The 23134-nt window shown below is 50.4% G+C and overlaps 1 protein-coding gene across 3 annotated transcripts in view; it reads right to left on the bottom strand.

The window, feature by feature from the left end:
• SSBP3 (single stranded DNA binding protein 3) overlaps window positions 1–22265 on the bottom strand; it is a gene marked incomplete at its 5' end in the record, with an annotated part of 192726 nt that extends 170461 nt beyond the window's left edge. For all 3 annotated transcript variants that reach the window (XM_014586905.1, XM_014586906.2, XM_014586907.2), the window contains 3 exon segments: window positions 18998–19082; window positions 21907–21968; window positions 22193–22265. In XM_014586905.1, coding sequence (XP_014442391.1) covers window positions 18998–19082; window positions 21907–21968; window positions 22193–22265 — 220 coding nt within the window.
• Between the last annotated feature and the right edge of the window lie 869 nt (window positions 22266–23134).

The following is a 23134-nucleotide window of genomic DNA, read 5'->3' as shown; positions in this document are numbered from 1 at the left end:
CGTCGGGGAAAGGTGGGCCCCCCAAAAAAAAAAAAAAAAAAAAAAAACACGTAAACATCCCAAAAATCCCTCAAGTTTTCTCCAATATTCGAGGTCTGCCACCTCTTGCCTCTCCTTCCAACTACCTTTGCATTTCTGCAGTGGTCTTGCCAAGAGCAGTGACATCTAATTCCTCAGCAGCTCACACGGACCTCCAGCCGGGGACACACCCTCGCTCCTGGCGAGCCAATGGTTGCCCTGAGAGGTCTGGACAGGAAGAAGTGAGGATGTGCTTTCTGTCCAGAAGAAAAGTTGAACTGCAGGCCAGGAGAGGAGGAGGTCATCCTGAGGATCAAAATCCTCGTGCATCCCTAGGTGGGGCCAAATTGCAGCCCACAGCGACAGGTGCTGGGCATCCTTCCTGGAAAGGCACAGGGCAGCTGGCACTAGGGAAGGGAAAGGTCCTCTTTCAGCAGCAGGGAGCAGCACGAGAGATGTCTCCGGCCCTCCAAAGGGCCTGGCGTGCTGTGGACATACAAACACTCCTAACCCAAAAGCACTTGGCCCCATGGCTGCCTCTGTCTTTAACCCTCACTCCCCACCAAACACAGACTTCAGGAAGAAGAGGAATCAAGTTTTACAAGCTTCCCTATTTACCCAGGGCTACAAATCTATCAGTGGGGAAGCTTTTAAAATAAACTCTCTCCTAGCACTGTCACTTCCTTTTTGCCACTACCCTCCCAACCCCCAGACACATACACCACCACTCCCAACCACCACCACCTCGTACGGGTTTCTTTAACCTTGGCTGTAGATCCTGATTCTAAAAGAGAAATTGTCAATTCAGAACACACACTAGTCCACCACTCATAAATACATACTTCCTGCTTTGTATTCTACTCCTCTCATTTATTCACGTTTCTAAACATGCCCTAGAATCACTCCTCAGGCAGGGAGGGATACCTTCCCAAGAACACTGACTACCCGGTATGTAGTCTCTCTTTCATCCCCAAAGTACTTACCGGCCATCTTCAAAGTGCTCTCTGCATTACACCACCTCAAAATAGCACCACACATGGGACCAGCAGTTGGCGTAATGGCTATGTCGCTGGACTCCCACGTAGTAAACTACAGTTCGAGTCCCGGACCTGGCGGCTTAAACTCACGCTGGGCGCGTGTGCGTGTGTGCCCAAGATGCCGAGAGGAGAATGGAAGAGAAGGGATTGCAGCGTGGCCATCTCCCCTGGGGGATAATTTGTCACTTTCTGTTTCTCTGTCTCTACGGCAAGCGCACGAGCACTATAGCAAAAACCCCTCAAAAAACGCACATTACATGCAATTCCCACTCCACAGATGAAAATGCGGGCTGCACTACATGTAAAAGTCTTATGATTAGAATGTAGGCTACTCACCTCCCAAAGCTCTTGCTGTCTCCACCTTAGTTCCCCAGCACCCCAAATCTATCACACACTGAAAAGCAAGGTTGGCGTCCATTTTTTAAAGAACTATTTTATTTAACTTTATTTATTGTTGTTACTAATTTTTTTATTTTATTTTGACCAGGAAGAGAGAAAAGGAAAGTGAGAAAGTAAGCTGCCAGGTCTGGGACTTGAACCGTGGTCAACCAAGTGGGAGTCCAGCATTTTTAACTATCACCCCACCTGTCAGTCCCCACAGTTGCTTCCTCTTTCAAAAAAAAAAAAAAAAATGACTCATTCTGGATCACTGACGCCTTCAAACATTGTATCTTAAAAGCTAAAGGCCATCTTAACCGGTGCTTCAGAAAGGATCATGGTGGATGCAGTCACAAGAAAACCCTCTGGAAAGTGGAGCCTGGGCATCAACTCTGATGGCATGGTTCAGTACAGCTTCTGCACCCATGGACATTCAGCACAACTCTTCCCGAGGCAGGGAGGCCTTTCCACGATGGTCCCTGAACCCTTTCTAAGACAAGATCCTCCAGATAAAAGACTCATGCAGGTCCAGCCACGGGGTAGGGGACAGGCCCTTCTGTACCATAGTGAGTCCCTACAACAAGGCCCTGAGGTTCAGATCCTGGGCCAGCTTGCACATGCCAGGCACTCACAATCCTGGCTGGCCAGAAGGCTGGGGGAGGATCACAGCATGGCAAGACCCCACTGGGGATCCCTGTCTGTCTATCCTTGTCTTTCTCACACACTCTCTCAAGAAACAGACAAACTTCTAAACAATGAGCCATGCCTATAGCACCATTATAGACTCTAGAACTGACCACATGGACTCCCAGGAGCTGGGAAGGAGGGCAAGGATACAGGAGGGCCCTCTGGCCAATGAGGGGATCGAAACTATGCTGGGGTGCAAGGTTGCAAACAGCTCAGATCTTCTCACTCCCGTTGTTGAGGCTGTGTATATCCCATTTTCCAATGTCTGCAGGGGACTGCATCCCCCTGGCAAAAGAAAATGTGAAAAAGAACCTGTTCCATTTTCTTTTTTCATTTTTATTTTTAGTTTTGCTATAGGGTGCATGTGCTTACCAGACACAGAGACAGAGAGAGGGAAAGTGAGAAATCACTCCCAGAGAGGATGGTCCTGCCGCAATCCCTTCTCCATTCTTCTCTTGGGATTTGGGGCATGTACACATACATGCCCAGCGTGATTTAAAGCCACCAGGTCTGGGACTTAAACCGTGCAGTTGGTCACGTAGGACCCAGACGCCTTAACCTCCATGCCACCTGCTTGCCCCGTCCATTTTCAAACCAACCTACTCCTCTCATCCTAAACTCTGGCTGGCTTTCTACCTCTAAACCCCCAAACTGGCCCCACTTTCTGATCCCATCTGCCTGCCAAGAAGCCTCTTTCTCTCTTCTTTTTTTAATTACTTATTTATCTTTGTTTTGTTTCAATTTGCTACAGGGCATACGAGCTCATCAAAGAGAAAGACAGAAAGAGGGGGAAGGTGGGAAAGCAAGCCAACACGTCCGGGACTCAAACTGTGGTGGGCCATGTGGGAGTCCAGTGCCTTACCCACCATGCCATCTGCTGGCCCCTAAGCCTCTTTCTCTTAACACTCCTCCTTCCTGCATATCAGCAGTTCTCCTCCCTACCCCAGTCCCAAACCATTCGGCCCCTGAATCCCTTACCCGGCACCTCATTCCCTCGCTCTCAACATTCCGCAGCCAGAAAGCGCAACTCTCATCCTGTAAAGAACTCTGAAGAAAAGACATTCAGTAAAGCACGAGCTTTCACTCCATCTGTCCCTCTCACTGGGATGCTCAGCGTATGAGCAAACGCTTCATCCGAAGTTGGTATTCTTCACACGTACTGGCGTGTCCGAGATTCCACCAGACGTCATTCGTAGTGGGTTCCTCGCTGGCTTCAGTCTGCGCTTCCTTATTCTCACCCATGAAGGTGAGAGACTGGGGGAGAACCTCAAGAACTCCGTGACTCAACTGCTAGAAGTCGAAATCCAACCTCTCGTTTACAGCAAATCCAAGTTGCCAAATGCCAAGGCGGCTTCCTTCAAGAAAGGACAATTTCCAACGAACCCTTTCCACTACGTCCAACGAGGGCTCTGCACTGCAATCCCTCCAACTCCACGGAAGGGCCTTCTCGGATTATTTTCCTTCAAAAAGCCATCACTTACACACCGAGTGTCTTTACGTTCCAAACCATTCAGAATTAGGAAAAGGGGGAAAAAACACGTCTGTTTCCATTTGAAACTGTCAAAATTAGCATTCAGTAATTAAAAATCACACCCTTTCTCTTAATAACCTAACCAGCATGATACAATCAGGTTGTGCCAACTCTTTAATCTAATTGACTAATTACAGATTTTAATTTAGTCAGTTACTGAACAACTGTTGACAATTTGTTTTCATTAGGGACAGAACAGAATAAATATTTAGGCTTCCAGTCACAAAGACTCCTGTGCTTAGCTCTCCACCATGACCCTAACTTCAGCGAGCTCGGGCTCCTTCCCTATCAGACGCAGGTGCGCACGCTGCTCGGAAGCCCCTTCTCAGTCACAGCCAATGCCCCATCAAACCTTCCTACAAGGAGCTCCTAGAGCAAAAGCCCTAGGAAAAAGTGGCGGCCTCCCTCCCCAAAGTACAGGCAATTCCCAAATTCACGCACGTCACTCAAACAGTGGCAAACACTTAAACGTTGTAAAGAAAAAATAAATGTAATGCTACATGTCACTGGCTTTTAAGCAACAAAATAAGTTAACAGTCAAAATAGGTTTATCTGCATTCATCTCGCTGGGAAGCAAACTGTCACTGACATTTTTTTTTTTTAACGCACATGTTTATAGGTTTCTACTGAAATGATCCAATTCTTTCAAAATGCACTTTTCCCCAAGGTCCCCATCTCCCAAAGTCATCAAAAAGTTTGTCAAAATGGCAATGTGGTTCAAAGGCTAGGGGTGGGGACCGGGATCAAACCCCAGCTCCACTATTCAGTGACTCTGTAACCTTGGGCTCAGGCTTTCAGTCCTCTGGACACTGGCCTCCTCATCTAAGCAGGGGGCTCACAAGACCCCTCTTATAGAGCTTCTGGGATTACATGTCCTCCCCTTCCAGGTGCCTGACCAGGGTAGAGTAAATGCCGGTCACCACTTTGAGAAATCACTCTTTATCACTCACTGCCCCCAGTACAAACTAGGAAGCTGAGGTCCAGAAAGAAGACCACGGTCTGCTATGTTACAACCATTCCATGGGGAAGTCTGGCTAAGAAAGATGCTTTTCTAGACTTATGTACAGTGAGCCATCTCGTCCAGTCGTTGGGGAATACGGGACTCTGCCTTCGGTGGTTTGCAGGGAGTGGAGCATTAGCATCTTCCAAGGCCCGAAGCTCTCCACAGCCTCCAAGCTGTGTTTTTCTAAGAGGGGACATGCTGGCACTGCACATGCTGGGGATCTCTGCATGCAGCTCCTCTTGACTCTGGGAAAATGAGGGCCTTGGCTCCGCACAGCCAACCCTGGTCACACCAAGATGAAGCTACCACAAACACACCACAAGCTGAGGAGCCCAGCCTAAGCATTCTAGTCAGGTCTCTGAACACTTTTCTCGTAATGCATCACCGATACTGTTTAAGCTCAGTAAGAATCAAGTCTTCTTACCTGAACTGGAATCCAAATTCCCAGTGTTTTCAGTTGGCTAGAATTCTATCAACCTTAGATCCCGATTTCAAAGCATGCACCCTCTTTGTAAATAGAAAAATTTCAAGCATGAAGTCCACAACAGGTAGCAAAGGATTAATAAAAGGGGGTCGTAGGAACCAGCAGGTGGTGTGGTAGTGAAGGTGCTGGATTTCCATTTGGCCAACTGTGGTTCAAGTCCCAGACCTGGCAGCTTGCTTTCTCACTTTCTCTCTCTATCTCTCTCTGGTGAGTGCACATGCCCTATCATAAACGTAAAAATAATGATAATACAAAATAAAATTACATAATCCTTTTTAAAAGCATTACTTATTTAACTTTATTCATTATCATTATTATTATTAATTTGACCAGAGAGAGACAGGGAAAGCAAGAAAACAAGCCACCAAGTCCGGGACTTGAACTACAGTTCATTATGTGGGAGTCCAGAGCCTTAACCACCATGCCACCTGCCAGTCCCAGATTAAATAATTCTTTTAAAAGGAGGGAGGAGGGACGACATATAAGTGAAAAGGTATACAGGCCCAAAGCAAGATGTGTCCTTCCTGGATGAGGTCATAAAAAAGCCCCCCCAATCCCTCTATCCACAGAGAAGCACAGCATTAGTAAGGAACCCCACAACCCACAGGCAAGGCTTCACCTCACCCACCCCCTGGAGCCCAGTCCTACCTAGTCCTGCCAGCCCAGTTTCAGACCAGGCCAGGCTGGGCAGCGAGTCACCCATTCATTAGGCAAGAAAGATGTCAAATCTGGGGGGTTTTATTTTTGGGGGTGGGGGGGTGGGGATAGCATGGCAGAGGAGTGAAGAGCAATCTTGAAAAAAAGGCCAACCTAAGCTTAGGTTCAACTTCAATATTACTCAATCTACCCGTTTCCTTATCTACAACATAGGATCGCACCAGAACTTACACCTACAGGGCTGTATTGAATATGACAGGAGATAAACCTACAGGATTTAAACAGTGCTTGGCACACAGTCGGCACTCAGTAATTACTGTTACAGTTTTCTGTCTTTCCTTTTTGCCAGAGGGCATGTGCAGAGAGAGAGAGAGAGGGAGAGAGAGAAAGCACCCCCTATGGGACATGTTAATGCTGCAGTCCTCCTGTCCCCCAACCTCCCATTCCATCGAGAGTTTGGACATGCACACACATGACCACCATGATTTTCAAGTCCCTGGGACGGGGCTCCATCCACCATCAGCGCCACGGGATCCTGTCCACAGTACCTAACCACTGTGCGGCACAGCTGGCCCTGTTATCAGTTCTTCCTTCGCAGAGTACAGAGAAGACCCTGAACCCTACGCTGCCTACAGGAGGGAGACCGACTAACAACACTTTTTAAAAGCACTGGCACATAGCAAGTGCTCAATAAACACAAGATTCCTTTGTTAAATAAGAAATTCACGATCATAAAGCCATAACGCTGTCATTTAGTCACTTATCCCCCACGGAGACACCACTGCCCCACTGCCCAACGGCTCAACCTCCCATGGAAGATTTCCACTTTCCAAACCACAGGGGCCAGAAGCAAGCGGTCTGATTTTTGTCTTGTCTCTTCCCTTCACGTTCCCTCTGACGAAGATGCTGCTAGCAAAATACGCCGAAGAAAGTCCACGGCGACACTCAACTAGATTTAAGTTCATTTTCCGTAGCTTGGGGTCAGAATCGACTGAAGCACTCCAGTGATCAAGTTTTCTGCAATTCCCCCTTCTCCGCATTAGCTCGCTGACAGAAATTCACTGTGGTATTTAAAGTGGCAGCCATCACAACTAACTCAAATTGTATTGGCTTCCCTGATGCTGAAATGCTCTGCTGAAACCATCAATTGGCCTATTCGGAGAAAACGCGGTGGCTGAAATTCCCTGTCATGCTGTAAAATCCCCTTTTGAAGTGGCTCCCCAGCTCCGAGATCCGCAGCGAAACCTGCGCCCAGAGCTGCAGGCCAGAACTGCCGAGTGTAACACAAGTGGGCTCACCGAGCGGGCGGCGCTGCCAAGCGGCAGGGCCTCCAGAGAGAGGATAACATTTTCTACTGGAAGCCTTCTAAAAGATAGCGAGAAAAGGCCGGCTGCGTGCACACGCCAGCCACCAGGCCTGCCCACTGGGCTGCCTGCCCCCTCAGTGCAGGCGGGATGGCCAAAGCCACAGGAAGCTCTTGGCCTCTCCCAAAGAAAACTGCAGAATTCCTAAAGGATGGCACGGATGAGGAGCCAAGCTCTCAGGTGTCAGTGGCTGTCACATCCATCGGGTCAGTACAGCTGAGGAACTGCTGTGTCAGCACCTACTCCAGGCCTCAGTTTCCCCATCTGGAATCCGAGACGCTCTTACTTAATGTACATTCTATGATCTGACGTTCTGTTCACATATGAAACGACCGTCCCCAAGGGGACCACAGGGCATTTTCCATGCTCTCCCCCAACTGCAAACAAGCTGCATAAAGTCAGCCCTTGTTTCACATCATTTCCTATCGCAGATGAACGAACAGGGTGCGCCGAGATCAAGTGACTTACCCGAGGTCATGTGAAAAAATGAGGACTCGAATCCTGGTCCCTGACAGCATGTCAGCCCCCATCCCCAAATAACACAAACCAGGCAGGTGGCAGGCACTCAGGGAAAACTGCCCACTCCTCCCCTCCGGCCTGCAAAGCTGTGCTTAGCACAGCCCAGGCGCTCGCAAAGCTGCAGCTAGCATCCCGGGCCCGGGGAGGTCTGCTACCCCAGAGCCTCCTCTCTCCAACAGCCTTTTGTGACTAGGAGAGGATGAGAGGAAAACCTCAGACGGCGGCCCCAGGGAGCGGCTGTGCTTCTTAAGGTCAGAGAACTGTGAAACAGAAGTGAAATGTCAGGTGCTTCACCCAAACACACAAAGAGCAGAGGACACAAAGCCTGCCCTGGGAGCTGTGCAAACAGCTGTCACTGGGAGGGGACAGGGAATGCGGGAGGCTGGGCCAACCTCAGTCACACAGGACGCCCTGCAACCTATTCTCCGAGTTCTCCCTGAGGTCAGCTCCTGAACCCGGTCCATTCGATGCCCTCAATAGGGGCCCAGGGGACCCCACCTCCATCACAACAGACAGGAGGAGCTGCCTCAAGGCCAGCCAGCAGGAACCTTGCCTAGAAAGCCCTGTGGACTCAGCTACTGAGAAGCAAGAGTGCCCCTGGCCTCTCCTTCCAGCCACTCCCATGTGTGAGTGAGCTGTGGTCCCGCCCGTTCAGGTAGGTGCTCTGCCCGCTGGGCATTCTGCAAGCATCTACCCAGTGCCTTCTCTCTGTTCAATATCCTAACATGGCCAGCAAAACAGACACGGAGGTGCCGAGCACCTGCATCCCCCAGAGCACAAGACGTGGTCCTGAAGCAATTCCCCCAACAACCCTCCGAAATGAAAACCATTTCCTTCTCATTACTGCTCTGCCAACAGTCTCAGCAATCGCTGGTCACTTGACCCAAGTCACCCACGTCTCGGTAAGAACCAAAGTTCAACCTCAATTCTCTCTGGGCTGGTGGCTTTCCAACTTTAGGCCGAGACCCAGGAAAAGGCAAATTGTACATCGCAAACCCAGGGCACACACACATTTACATGCACACATAAATCACCAAAAACAAACATTTCCAGAAACAATGCGATGTTTACCCTGTGCGATACAGTTGTTTCTTTTTTTTTTTTTTGTAATTGCCAGTCATGACCCACTAAGTTGCTTTCACGATGCACTAATGGGTCACGACTAAACAATGCTTCGCCATGTGCCACTTGTCTGTCTTCATTAAAACGTGTATTTAACATGCCTTTGACCTGGGCAGGGATCAAATCCTTCTCACTTCCCAGGGCTCAGAGTCCTGCTCAAACCTTGGGATGTATGCAAGGCTCTGCGCCGGGCCCAGGAATGGGGTGGCAGGAAGGGGAAGAAGTGAAGGCTCTGCCCTCAGGAGGTTTCCAGTCCAGAAGGGGAAGGGAAGAGGCACACCTTGGACGCAAATAACTCTCCTTCCAGCTGCCAGTCACAGAAGAATAGGAGAGTTCCTGGGGGAAAAAAGGATGTCTTCTGTCTGCGTGCAGGGGGGAGGTTCTTGGTAGGCCGGGGGAAGGCGGCCACATTCCAGACTGGCATCCACGTCACAGAAGGACCAGTTGGCGAGAGCAAAAATCCCCATGTCGGGTGGTATGGAACCAAACGGGGACCAGAGGGTCAGAGGCAGGTGGGCAAAGAGCCTCTGGTGTGGCTGAAAGGGAACGACACAGACCCTGACAGCACAGGCCGGGCACTGGCCAGGAGCTCCACATGCATCTCGTTCCACCCCACAAGCACCGGGGTTGGTCTGGAGGCTGCGTGTGTGGCTCCCCCCTCCACCACTCAAGGGTGCCTGAGACCAGGGCTCCAGAGGCTCGAGCAGGGAGCAAGCACAGACCGCTCACACCGACATCCCTCTCTGCCACCCCATGCCGCGATGATCCCTGTGAGCACCAGCCACCTGAGAAAGAGCACTCACACCAGGCCAGAGATGAGGCAGAAAAAGGACGGGTGGGGTGGTGGTTAAGATACATCTCGGGACCGGCAGCTGGCATTATGGTTACGTTGTTAAGAATCCCACATAGTCGACTGTGGTTCGAGACCCAAACCCAGCAGCTTAAAACTCATGCTGGGTATGTGTGCGTGCCTAAAATCCCGAGAGGAGAAGGGATTGCAACGTGGCCATCCCCCCACCCCCGGGAGGTGATTTCTCACTTTCCCTCTTTCTCTTTCTGGCAAGTGCAGGAACACTATGGCAAAAAAACTGAGAGAGAGAGAAAGAAGAGAGAGAGGAGAGAAAGAGAGAAAGAGAGGGAGAGAAAAAGAAAAAAGAAAGAAGGAAGGAAAGGGAGGAAAGACAGACAAAACGGCAGACGACGGTACACGTTTGCACGGCACTGTGATCATTACAGCGCGTGTTTCCGGGTGTAACCTCACTACGCCTCGTGGCAACCTACAGGCAGGTATCCTTTATTAACCCCGTTTCTACCTGAGGAAACCGAGGCACGGAGCTCCATTAACGGCCCAATCTGCACAGCTTGTGAGCGTGGCCAGGCAGCGCGGGCCAAGGGAAAGGCGCTGGGCTCCAGTCGGGTTTGCAGGTTCGAGTCCACCTGGTGATCGGAGGTGGCACGGCTTTCCTCTCTGGGCCTTACAGGTTACCTACTTGTGAGACAAGGTGACCCCAGTGCCATCATCTGCTCTCCTGCTTCCTCCGCCCCACTACCACGTGGGGGTAAGACTGCCCACCAGCTCCCCATCCATCCTGCCTGCATCCTGGGCTCTCAGTACCACAGCCCTCCACAGAGTTCTTGATATGCACCTGCCACATCCTGGGCTGCCTCTGTCTCTTCCAGACAGTGACGGAGCGGAGCTCTGTGATCTCTTTTGCTCCTGGTCTGGGGCCACTGACCAAGACTTCAGGCCCACCCTGAAATCCAAGAAGAAGCTGCTATGTGCAGAACCAACTTCTTGGGATCTGTGGTGGTTGGCACTCCCTTCGCAAGGTCACCTTCTCCTGAAGGCTCTTGTTTAGGCCTCCCTGGCACTGTCAAAAATCCAGAGGAGTGTCAGCCTGAGGCATGGTAGCAGGGTGGTTAAGGTGGCTGGGTCCCCTATGGACAACTGTGAAGTTCAAGTCCTGGACCCGGCAGCTTGAAAAACACACCAGGTGTGGGTGCATGCCTGCCCAAAATCCCAAAAAGAGGGTGAGATAGAGAAGAGTGACTATCTCCCTCGGGGATATGCTTTCTCACTTTCACCCTCTCCCTTCTCTGTCTCTCGCAGGCAAGCACACACACCTGTAGCAAATTTGAAGGAAAAAAAGAGACGAGACCTGAGCACCAAGGAGGAGGCACAAGGCCTCATTCAAGGACTTGCTATTCATTCGTCCTTACGAACATTTACAGCACAACTTCCCACAGACGGCTTCCCAAGCCTTTCTCAGGGCCGCCCATGGTGGGCTGCACAAGGACACCCCTGGTGCCATTCTTAAAGAGGCGAACCCTGAGTTGGGAAGGTCGGCACAGCTAACACGGGGTGTGAAGCTGAAATTCAGGTCTACCTCCCTGCTGATGCCACATCACGGGCCCTCTAGGTGGCCCAACTGTGGCTGTGTGAGGGCGCACACAGGAGTGGCATAGGACCCCACTGTCTCACACAGATAAGGGGTGAGCCTTCTTGGGGAAGCACTTATCAGTGCCAGTCTGGGCAGGATGGCCAGCTCTGTTCCTTGCAAGGGTACAGGGGTGAGACGGATGGCTGGGATCTCCCCTCCATGACACACGAGGGGAGACTGACGCAGGAGGGCACCACTGGGAAAGCCAAGTGCCCAGTGGCCACTTTCTAGGGTCGCCTCTAAGGGATTTCGGGGAAAACTTTAGGGCTGTAAAGAACAAGGGACACTCACCAAACACTAGCCTCAGAGACTTTTTCTTTTTTTCCCTCTGCTTGCCAGAGGGCATGTGCACTGGCCAGAAAGGCAGAGAGAAACAGAAAGGGAGAGGGAGAAAGCAGCCCTCAGGGGGGAGTGGTCCCGCCACGATTCCTTCTCCATTTCTCCATCCTGTTGGGATTTGGGGTGTGCAAACACATGCACCAGCAAGTTCTTCAAGTACCAAGACTAGGATTCAGTCTACAGCCAACCACATAGGATCCAGCTGCCTTAGCCACTAGGCTACGAGGCTGGCACCACTTATTTTAACCTGTTTATTATCTGCACTAAAGTAAGAGACAAAGAAAGGTTAAGAAAAATACCTTCCATAGAGTCATACACCTGTGACAAACCCCCCTTCTTCCCACCCTGTGCTTTCTTCCACCAACCTCCTAGCCAGCTGGCATCACAGGTACCTGTGCCCAGCATGTATAGGTCAACCCAGGAACTGAACCCGGAATGTTCTGTATGGACCCAGCTTCACTTAAGCAAGTACCTTACTACCTAGCCCATCTGAAACAATCACTTTATATATATATAGACTCCCACATGGCTGATCACGGTTCGAGTCCCAGACCTGGTAGCTTCCTTTCTCACGTTCCCTCTCTCTCTCTCACTCTGTCCCTTTCTAGTCAAATTAAAACACAAATAAATAAATAAAAGTTAAATAAAAGAATTCTTTTTTAAAAAATACGAGCTTACTATAGTGCAAGAAAAAAACCTGCAATCTATAATGCACATGTCCACTAACATTTTGAAGACACCTCCCCCCAATATTATTCAACTCTCACACAACTATGCAAAGAAATCACCTTCTCCCCACTCTATGGGTAGAGAGACTGAGAATCCCAATATCTGCCCAGCCGGGAAATGGCAGAGTGGGACCTGGCCTTCAAGGATGTCCAAGCCACCAGTTGGAGCCCAAACCCTTCAAAATCCAGAGGATTCCAGGCCCAGGAAAAGAAAGGCATAACACGGAGGGAAAACATTCCTAAAACCCACCTCGCTAAGGCTACAGAGAACCCCATTACCCTGGCAAATCAAAAACAAACAATCGCGATTGTCTATTTGCTGTAAGCTCCCAGCAACATGAATTAAAGAAGTTTATGTGAATCGTCTAATGCACTTCTGCCGTGGTCAGAATTATTACCAAGCGAAAAAAGATTAATTTTTCTGAATACTTTAAACCCTCAGACACTATTATAAAGGCTACAGCCGCCGTAACATTTCTGTTATCTTAGCTGACAGGCCCTTAAGCACACACACCTCCCTGACACTTCTCCCGGTTAGGACTTAGACACACACACGCATGCACACATGCACGCACGCACGCAGGAAGGTGGCGGGAAGGGGGCCAGGTATCCCTGGCCTGAGGTCCCCACTAGAGAACCGGCCTCCCTTACAAAATTGAGATACTGAAGGGATGCTGCGAGGAGAGCTGGGTGTCTCCCGGCTCCCTGGAGTGCTGGCTGGCACAGAGCTGGCTCGCAGTCCAAGCCTGCAAAGGCTTAGCTAACAAAGATGGCATTATGTGAAAGACTGCTGCATGCTGCTGGTCTGGGAGTTCAAATGAAGTGACCACTGCCAAAAACTTTGTTTGGGTCCCCATGGCTCCCCCCGCCCCACCTCCTGCCTTGAAATAAAGGGCAAGGGATTTGCAATTTGGGGTCTTGCCGCCACTTGAAACCCATTAAGGTGGCCGCATGGCCCGGGTTTTGGCAAAATGCAATTCCAGTTTCTCATTTAATGTTTAATTAGCTACCGATGGAGGAGTCTGGCAGCCTCTGGGGTTAAGAGAAATTGCAGAAAACAGGGTGGGAGCCCAAAGAAGCGACTCAACACGGAGTCTCCCAGAGGCGAAGGGGAGGGAAAAAAAACAAACTGTGTATTTTTTTTTAATCTGCCACACAAGGGTGCCAAGGGTCAGAGCCAAAGGCCGTGCCGTGAACCTGCCAGGACCTCTGAGAAGATAGCTAGGCTGGCTTATCACAGGGGGGAGCACTCCTCCAGCTCCTTGGAGCCCAGCTGCAGGCCACCTCCTCCTCCTGCACTGCCACCTTCTCATCCCTTCTCCTTTCCCCAGAGCATTCTGGTGGAGCGTGGACACTCCTGCCTGGCAGGAACTTCAGCTCAGCACATCCGAGGAGAGTCCTCTCAAATATCACTTTGCTATTTCAAACCCACCAAGGACGCTGGACCCCTGCCACATAGCCAAATACCTCGGCTCGTGCCCACACCCACAGCTCTGGGGCACTTTCCTACTTTAACCATCTCCACACACGCGTTAAGTACACACATACATACACACACACACGTAAGTACAAACACAGGTTGCCGGCTGGAGGTGCAGGGAGGGGTCAGCGGTGTCCTGCTAGGTGAGAGTACATGGAATCAGCCCTGCAGAAAAGATGAAAGGGACCTCAGGTTTTTAAAGCACAGAAATTGGGGCCAGCAGGGCAAATGTACCAAGGTCACGGGACTCCATGTCCACTAAACCCCCAAAGTTCTTTACTGAGAATCACCGAGCGGTTTGGAGTTGGGAGGAGTCCGTGAACTTCCCCAAGTTGTGTAAGAAGTCTCTATGAGGACACGTGCATCTTCTGGGAAGTCCATAGCTTTGATCATATTCTCCCTGCCTAAGTTAAGGGCCACCGTTCCACGACAAAACTCCCTTCCCAGCGCTCAGGGCCTTCCTCTGCCAGGAGGGACTGCAACTCCCCTCTCAGAGGCTTCGGTTTAACTGTTAGGGTCATTCATTCAGTGAACACAGTACTTCCGTGCCCAGGTGCCAGGCAAGCTTTGGGTCCCACGTAGACACCTTCCCTCTGTTTCGCTGCAATTCTCTATTAGATGACTGTCATCAAAAGCTGAGAGGGAAAATCTGAACGACAGGGTACTTCTAGTCTCAGCTCTGCCACCTCCTAACTACATGCCTTTGACTAAGCCACCTAAATGCCAGGCCTCGGTTTCCGCATCTGTAAAATGGGGGTGAGATTTAATAAAACCCAACCAACAAGACGGCTGTGAGGCCTGGCCACGATCGTGTTTGTGAAGATGTGTTCTAAAGAATACAGCACACGTAAGCAGCGCGAGGATCCATCACTACCCGCTAGCGCCTTAGGCTCAAAGGCTACTTGTTCCTCGGCCCCAGGAGGAAAGCATGAAATCAGCTACGAGGAGGAAAAGGACTGCCGGTGGTTTAGAAAAGCACCAGACACTTTTTTTTTTTTTTTTTTAAAAAGAATTATTTTTATTTAACTTTATGTGTTTATTTTAACTTTAGAGACAGAAGGAGAGAAGGAAAGTGAAGAAGCAAGCCGCCAGGTCCAGGACTTGAACTGTGGTCGGCCATGTGGGAGTCCAGCACCTTCAACCACCAGGCCACCTGCTGGCCCCAAGCACCAGACACTTCTAACCCTGCAGACGCATGCTGGAAAGCCGGTGCAGAAAGCAGCCAGGGCACCACTGAGCAAGCCCGTCATGGGGAGCCTTGTGTAGTTGGGAGTGTCCACTCTGCAGGAGGACAGGACCCAGATAACAGTGTCTAAGACAAACCCAAAAGAGACCCCACAATGGGACCTCAACTCTGAGAAAACACAGCTCTGACGTGACGGGAAATGGATGGTAGAAACCACAGCACAGACCCTGACAACCCCCTCCCCGCCCCCGCCTCAGGGGCTCTTCTGACTTAAAGCAAACCAATTTTCTCAGACAGATCCAGATACCGAATCTACCCAACGTGCTCCCCAGTATGTGGTCAACGCCAGGGTTAACCGTGGGCCAAGAAAACTAAAGTGGCCAGACCTGTCGGGGAAAACAGACCCAGTAAAACTCATCAACTCGAAGAGAGGTTAAGCCCCTCCAGACTCAGTCACCTGGTTCATTCCATACCCTACAACCTGGACTTGACTGGGAGAGGCCTCTGAGACCACCTGACCCTCAGACTCAGCGAACAGAGAGGGGCGAGGACTTACAAGGATCATTATCATTTTCCTAAAAGGGCCAAGACCAGGATCTTCCTCTGAGGTCCTCTCCTGCCCCACTGGAATCACTGCCTTCCGAAGACTAGGAATGGCATCTGGGCAACAGACTCCCTGTAACAAGACAATCTTCGAATCCTGATAGAAAACCAAAGGCCAGTGAACATACACTCTTATTTACACTCCACTTGATTTTCCAAACCAATTTAAGACAATAGCTGACCAATATTAAAATCACCTTGTTTAAGGCCAGCCCCATAGTGTACCGTTCAAGGGAGGCGGATCCCACATGGCCAACAACATTCGAATTCTGGCCCCTGCAACCTGAAAAACATGCCAGGCACATGTGCATGTATGCCCAAAATCCCAAAAGGTGGAGAAGTGGAGAAGGGACTATGGTGTAACCATGCCCTATCGGGGGGTACTTTCTCCCTCTTACTCCTCCTCCCTGTCTCTTTCTAGTGAGCACACATGCCCTGGCAACTAACTACACACACACACACACACACACACACACACACACACACACACACAGAGTACCTTGTTTAAGGTCACCCACAAAAATCAAGTCACCAGTATTCCACGGGCTGTTCTAGCCCTGTTTATTATTCACTGACCCACATATTCTATTGTTCTTACCCTTACAACTAACTCATTCGTTCAGTTAACATGTGTGCCCAACATGTGCAAGGTATTATGGGAGTTACAGAGATGAATAGTTCATGGTCTCTGCCATGGAAAAAATTAATAAGCTGCAGCCGGAAAGACAAACCTACATGAGAAGTTAGCCAGAAGAGTGCAAACAAATGATACCTGCCATGACTATGGGGCCTGCCCAGGTGGTGTTAGAACACTGTTCCTGAAGGCAGTCATACCGTGCCTCTGCATTCAAACTCTACCACACACCAGCTGGGAATGAACCAGCTGTGCCTCAGTTTCTCCTACTGCAAAACCGACAGCATGCCTATTCTCACAGGGTCACTGGCAGGACAAGATGAGGAACTGGACCTACAATAGTTAGCACGGGGCAGGGGCCGCGGGGGTGGCGCATGAAAGATGCCAACAGTGGCTCTGTACAGGGGGCTCTGATGGACACTGAGATGAAGCCATGGTCAGTGTGCAGAAAACCATCACGAAAGGCCTCCAAGAAGAAAGTAGGAGATGGCTAGGATTTGAACAGAGAAGAGAGGGATGCATTCCAGGAAGGGGAAGGGAGTCCAGTTAGATGCTATTACAATAATAAGCAAGAAGGAATGGGTGCTAACTGAATGATAGCAGGGGCTTAGAGAGACTAGATGAGTATTTGTGAAGGACAAAGAGAAGCGGAGGTTCCTGTTCTTAATTTTCCTCAGGATTTCTTAGCTTGCTCATCGCTTCTCTGCTGCCACCCCGTTAATTCAACTCCACTCCTTAGCTCCTTCCTAATCACTGCACCCCTCCATCTCTCCTCCCACTGATACGACTCTCAATCACACGGCACCAAGTGGATCCAGACACAGAAAAAAGGAGGCTTTGATACCCGAATTTATGAGTTGTGGGCTTTGAGCCTCAATCAGCATGACTTCATCTCTTAATGGCATCTTCTAAATGTCAACGCCAACCTCAACCATCTCCACACATGCTACTGACACCCCTTCACAAACTCCTAAAAGCAAACCAGGTACGAGCTTTCACTACCACCATATTGTTTCCAGACCAAACCATACATCGCCAAAGAGAGTCTCAGATTATTTATGAGAGCACTGCACTTGGTGAGAAATCAGTAACTCCTCTCAAAGGCACCCTGCAAAAGATAGCACAGATATTATAGAACAGATTGATACAAGAGACTCCTCTGAAATAGGCACATCCACCCACTCTGAAATTAAACCATCTGGTTAGGAATCAAAGACTAGTGACACAGGGTTGGGCTGTCCATTGGTTAAAAAGGCCCACACACGCAATTTTTTTTTAACTAGGTAGAAAGGTCAAATTTACCAACTATTTTTATAGCTGCTGTACCTCTGAGCCGCCCTCAACCTCCAGTTCAGAAAACCCTCTGATCATTACCACGGGATTTTCCCAGAAGAACCACATCACAAGTGAACCAGTCACCTCTGCCTTAGACTATCAAAAGTTTACCAGGCCAGAAGTACCATTTACCAGCTTCTCTGTTTCCGACCTGGAGAAGGCACAAGAACTGGTCCGTTTCTTCAGCATTCCACTCGAAGGGCATTAAGTTTTCAGTCATGACAAACTGTCGTCACACTGAATATTCTCGAAACCAGTGTGCCTTTAGTTGAGTCCCTAATGCCTTGTATTATACGAGAACTTTTCACCATGAAGCTATTTGTGGTAATGGGATTTGACCACTTGTGAAATTTAAGCAGATGGGTGCTGGTCTCCTAGGCCGGTTTCAAACTCTGCAGGCGGAAGACACAGATGGCCTGGCCAGGTGGATAAAACCTGATGACATTCAAGAAACCAGCTTCCACACCCAGAGCCTGGGAATCATCCTATCCACCTTATGCAGGAGAGCAAGACTAAAACATCACCTGCTATGTGCGTGCATACACACACGCACACACGCGCACACGCACATGCTTAACCGCCACATGGTCAACGGGAAAGAACTGGAAGGTGGCCATGGAAGACCTTCAGATATCTCCCTTTCATCCTCCCCAGACAGATCCTGCTGTTTCATGAGATGGTAAGGTCTGACTCCAACCCAGATTAGGAGTCCATTTTTAACAGGGGACTGCCGTGGGAGATGAACACATGGCAAACAGCCTCTTATAATTTCATAATTCATAAGAGTAGTAATTTCACACTCTCAAGAAACCCATCCAGGTACAAAGGGAATGACCAGGTACAAAGGGAAGCCACTACAATTTGATGAAACCATCTTCACAAAAATATTCTAGACATGGAATTATGGACGAGGTGAGGATAAGAGTACATGTCACCTTAGTAGATACAACATGAGCCCCGACCCCCCACCGAGGACATCCCACCATAACTTGAAAGTTTGCTCTGAAAAGTAGAACAAGAATCCATTCCACCAAGTTCTCACTCGACCACCCCTTTGACTCCAAAACACAAATTTCCTATTTGCTTGTTTTGGGGCTATCATTATGGCCGACTTTTCTCCTAGCCAACACTGAAAGGGCTCAGTCTCCTCCCAGCTAACTGTCCACACCTAACATAAACCGCACATGGTTCTGAGCCCTATACGACACTGTCTAATTTTCCAGATAGGTATCTATGCTCTTTTGCATAATTACAACATTATGAAACACCATTCACCAAGTCCGAACACTGCTAGAGGAGGGTATGGCAGGGAGGTGGGCAGTAGTTCAGAAAGAAAGGCAAGGAGAAAATACGGACCACTGCCAACTGGCTGTGTATTTGCTTTTCGTACTAAAGAAGTTAGAGCTATCCAACCCTGTAATTATTGCCAGGATTAAAAATTAGTTACTCACGTAATCATGAAAGGCTTTTGCTTCACTTGAATGTTCACAAGTGTCTCTCCTTTCAGGAGCTGCACAGTAAAGGTCCCAAAATACACTGCAAGTCGAAAAGTAAAATCAGATCAGGTTACTAATTATTACCTGGGTACACAACGGCAAGTGTACAATGCGCAGTGCTAATAGTACCAGGTCTCCCAAAGGTTCCATTCCACCTTTCCCGCTTTCACTGGGCAAAATCAGCCTAAGACATGAAGTGAATCTGACTTCTGGCATGCCAGCCATGTGTAATACGAGGAACACGGTTTTATCAAGCACCTAGTACATGCTTGACAGCTCACACCCACGGTAATGCTCGTGGCTACCTTAACGCCATAAGGCAGGTGGTTTTCTCTCCCCCTCACCCATGGGGAAACTGAAGCCTGGTTAGGACAACCCATCCACGGATGCCCAGGTAAGACAAGCAGAATTCGGAAGAGAACCTACAGCTGTCTCATCTGCATGCATCTTACCACCACAGACCAAAATGGCCGCGTATCATGAAAAGGTTAAATTGTCATAGTCGGGGCATGACTGTGATTTGTATGTGCAGCAACCTGGGTGACTGGTGATACAGGGAGCCACACAGGTTCTTAATCCCAGGTCCCCCACCCCTCCCACCTCACCCTCACTCAGGCCTTCCCCAAAGAATTCTTAGGCAATAACCAGTTCTCCCTGCCCACCCGACCACATATCAACTAGCCAAAGGAGAGGTTATGGACAGCCAAACACCTTGTCCTTTCAGGGTGAAGCAGAGGCCGCTTTTCAGAGGCTCCTGTGAAGGGGGAGAGGGAGAGCAGGCCTACAAATGCCTGCCTCACCCTCCTCCATTACTTTTTATGGTCACTCCAATACTCCGAATTAACTGAGAACAGACATACAAGGCCTTTGTCAACCAGGAAAGCCCTACACAAACACGGGGCAGGCACTGGAATTAACAGAGGGGGCCTTAGAAACTCTCCGGATCAGAAGCCCAAGGTGCAGGGACGGGACCAGCTTGAAGGGTCAGGGGAGCCCCAGAACTGAAGCCTGGCTCCCAGTCTCCTTCGCGAACAGCCAGCTCTGCCAGTCATCAGACAAGCATCTCATTGGAGGGGTGTGAGTAAGGTAGCAGCCTGCCCTACGCTGGATCAACTGCACCTCCTCCTCCGGCTCCAGAAAGCTGCAGTTACTTGCTCACTGTCAAACTGCACCATGCAACTTCTAACGACCACAGCTGCAGCCACCCAGAGTCTCCAGTGCTTGCGCCCGGTGACACAGACCCTACATTCCTGGGGCCGAGACAAGGACGAAGTCTCAGGGAATGCTAGATATAACAGGAAAATCAGGGACTTCTACTAGCAACAGAGGAGGGCTAGAAAATGTTCCCTTCTCTCTTCAAGAGTTACACACATTTGACTAACTCCTCCAACACAAGACGGCAAACTCTCCAGTCCCGTCAAAGCAACTTTCACTCATCACCAACCTGTGTTTCTACAAGATCCAGGATATCAGATTCTCCAACCCCATCCACACACTCCCTTCCAAAAACCGCCACGGAAAACCTCTCACCCACTCCTACAGGTGGAAGCCTTACGCCACACCAAATGCCTCTAATACTGGCGGTTCGCAGGGTGGCAGAAGTAATTAAAAACTCATTTTCTCTGCACAAGTTAGAACAGACATTTCATCCTCCTGCTGTTCAAAGAGACTTGAAACAGTAACCTGAGCTGGCAGTCAGGTAAATGCGCTAAGATCCCAGCTACACCACACTCCGTTTTCCTGAACTCCACCAGCATATCAAAAGCCACTCTGCTTTCTTTTCCTTTTCAAAAGGATGTCAAAGACTCCACTAATCTGTCCCACAAAACACCTAGGTCATACACTCATGGCAAACGGCTCCCACTGACCCTAAGCCTAAGCCGCAAACCCACACGGAGACCAGACCATTGGTGGTCCCATACCGGCAGGGCCCACAGGCCTGCCTCCAGGGTCATATATAAAGAAAGATCCCCCAAAATAAGCTACAGGCACTCTGCAAGGCTGACTCTGCCCAGCTAAGGTTCTTGATAAAATAAAGCCTTGTGGTTGTATGGATGCTTGCTGGATGGGGGATCACTACCTTTAAAGGGGCAGCCCTTCCTTGTTTTTTTTTTTTTCCCCAGGGTGCCTGGAAGAGGCTCCTGGTAGAATTCTCTTAAGGTTTTGAGTTCATAGAAACAGACCTGGTGTCCCCTCCACTCAGCCCCTCTGCTCTAATTAAAGCGGCATGCAGCATGGACAAAAATCCTTCCAGGTTCTTTCAAGTTCTCTCCCCCAGTGCCCCAAAATAAGATGGGAAAGTAAGGAGTTTCTAACCCAACACCACGCAAGATATAGCTGGTTTTAAATAAAGCCTTGTGGTTGTATGGATGCTTGCTGGATGGGGGATCACTACCTTTAAAGGGGCACCCTTTCCTTGTTTTTTTTTTTTCCCCAGGGTGCCTGGAAGAGGCTCCTGGTAGAATTCTCTTAAGGTTTTGAGTTCATAGAAACAGACCTGGTGTCCCCTCCACTCAGCCCCTCTGCTCTAATTAAAGCGGCATGCAGCATGGACAAAAATCCTTCCAGGTTCTTTCAAGTTCTCTCCCCCAGTGCCCCAAAATAAGATGGGAAAGTAAGGAGTTTCTAACCCAACACCACGCAAGATATAGCTGGTTTTCAAGAGGAGGGGCAAGACAGGAAAAAACTTTCAGCAGCAGCCCTTCTGCCCTTTTCCTCCTCTGCAGCCCTGGCTGAGCTGTGAGTCCTGCTCCACACACAGCTGAGGGGTAAGGAGCACAGGGCCTGCTCCAAGCCTTCTTTGTTCACTCGCACCCAGGGCTCAAAACAAAACACACACAGTGAGAAAAGTATCACAAACTTACCACCACCACGAGTGCAAAAACCCAGGCGGTTCTCCCAACGTGATGTTTTTTTCCCATCGAATCTGGAAAGGAGAGAGCAGAGGCAGTTCAGAGGAGCTGAGAAGAGGGGGTGGGCTGGGGGCTTCCCGGAGCCAAAAGGCAGGGAAGACCAACTAACAATAAATGCCAAAAGGTGATAAAAATTCAAAATGGTGGCCACAGTGGCTGCTCCTGAAAACAAAGGCTCTAAGAATAGTGGGGAGGAGGGGGTGTCAAGAAATTGGATGCTGGGGAGAGTTCCACTCACCTCCGATAAGAAGGTCTGTGCAGATTTCTGGGCCCCTACGTGCAGTAAATACTCGTAGACGTATAAAGCTAACCTGGAAAGTAGGCAGGGGGCAGAGAGAGAAGGAAGGCGTCAGATCCCACCGGGTGCTCGCTCCCAGACCTTGCCAGCCAGCTCTGAGCGCCGCCGTCTGCGCTGTCCCACTGTGGCCCCACCAGAGGTGAGCAGCTAGCGCACCCCCGGGGCAGCACCGCCGGGTACCAACAGTTGGGGAGGAGGCACCAGGGGACTCGTTATCTCAAGCTGTGGGGGCTGAGAGCAGCCCCCAAACTTGAACTTTCAAGTGGCGTCGGAGCCAACCCACGTAGGTGTCTCAAACTAGCAAGCCACCGACTCCTCAGTTACCCTCCTGTTCCCGATCCACTCCTCCTCCCCAACCTCTCCTCAGCTTTAGGGGTCCAGGGAGACAGCCCTGGACTCTGGGTGCTCGGTGCACTCTGGAGAGGGCAGTAAAGCGCCACCCTACACCTCCCTCCCAAACAACTGTCCCCCAAGCCTAGGGCCAAGCCGGCGCCGCCGTCCCTGCCCAGCCTGGCGCCCCGGAGGACGCAGAGCCGGTGGCGAGGCCGAGGGCAGGGAAGGGAGAGCGCTCCCGGCCGAACAAAGCCCCCGGCACCCCCTCCTCCCGCCGCGGGCGGACAAAAGGAGCCTTCGGGGCTGCAGAAGCCACGCGCCCCCTGCCCGTACCGGGTAGGCAAAGTGCAGTCACCGCGGCAAGCGCCCCGACTGGAGAGAGCGTCCCCCCGGCCCGCCGGCGGGCCCTCCCCCCCCCCCCGCCGCCGGCCGGGCAGCCCAGGGCCACCAAGTGCCCCCTCCCCGGCGGCTCCCCTCGCCGTCCCTTCCCCGATGCCCCAACCTCAGCCGGCTCCCAACAATGGGCTCTCCCATGCTGCCCGCCGGGGC

Source organism: Tupaia chinensis, unplaced genomic scaffold (assembly GCF_000334495.1).
Source record: "Tupaia chinensis unplaced genomic scaffold, TupChi_1.0 Scaffold000165_2, whole genome shotgun sequence".
Classification (NCBI taxonomy): Eukaryota; Metazoa; Chordata; class Mammalia; order Scandentia; family Tupaiidae; genus Tupaia; species Tupaia belangeri.
The sequence above is the reverse complement of the archived record's forward strand: the minus strand, read 5'-3'. Positions and strand labels throughout refer to the sequence as shown.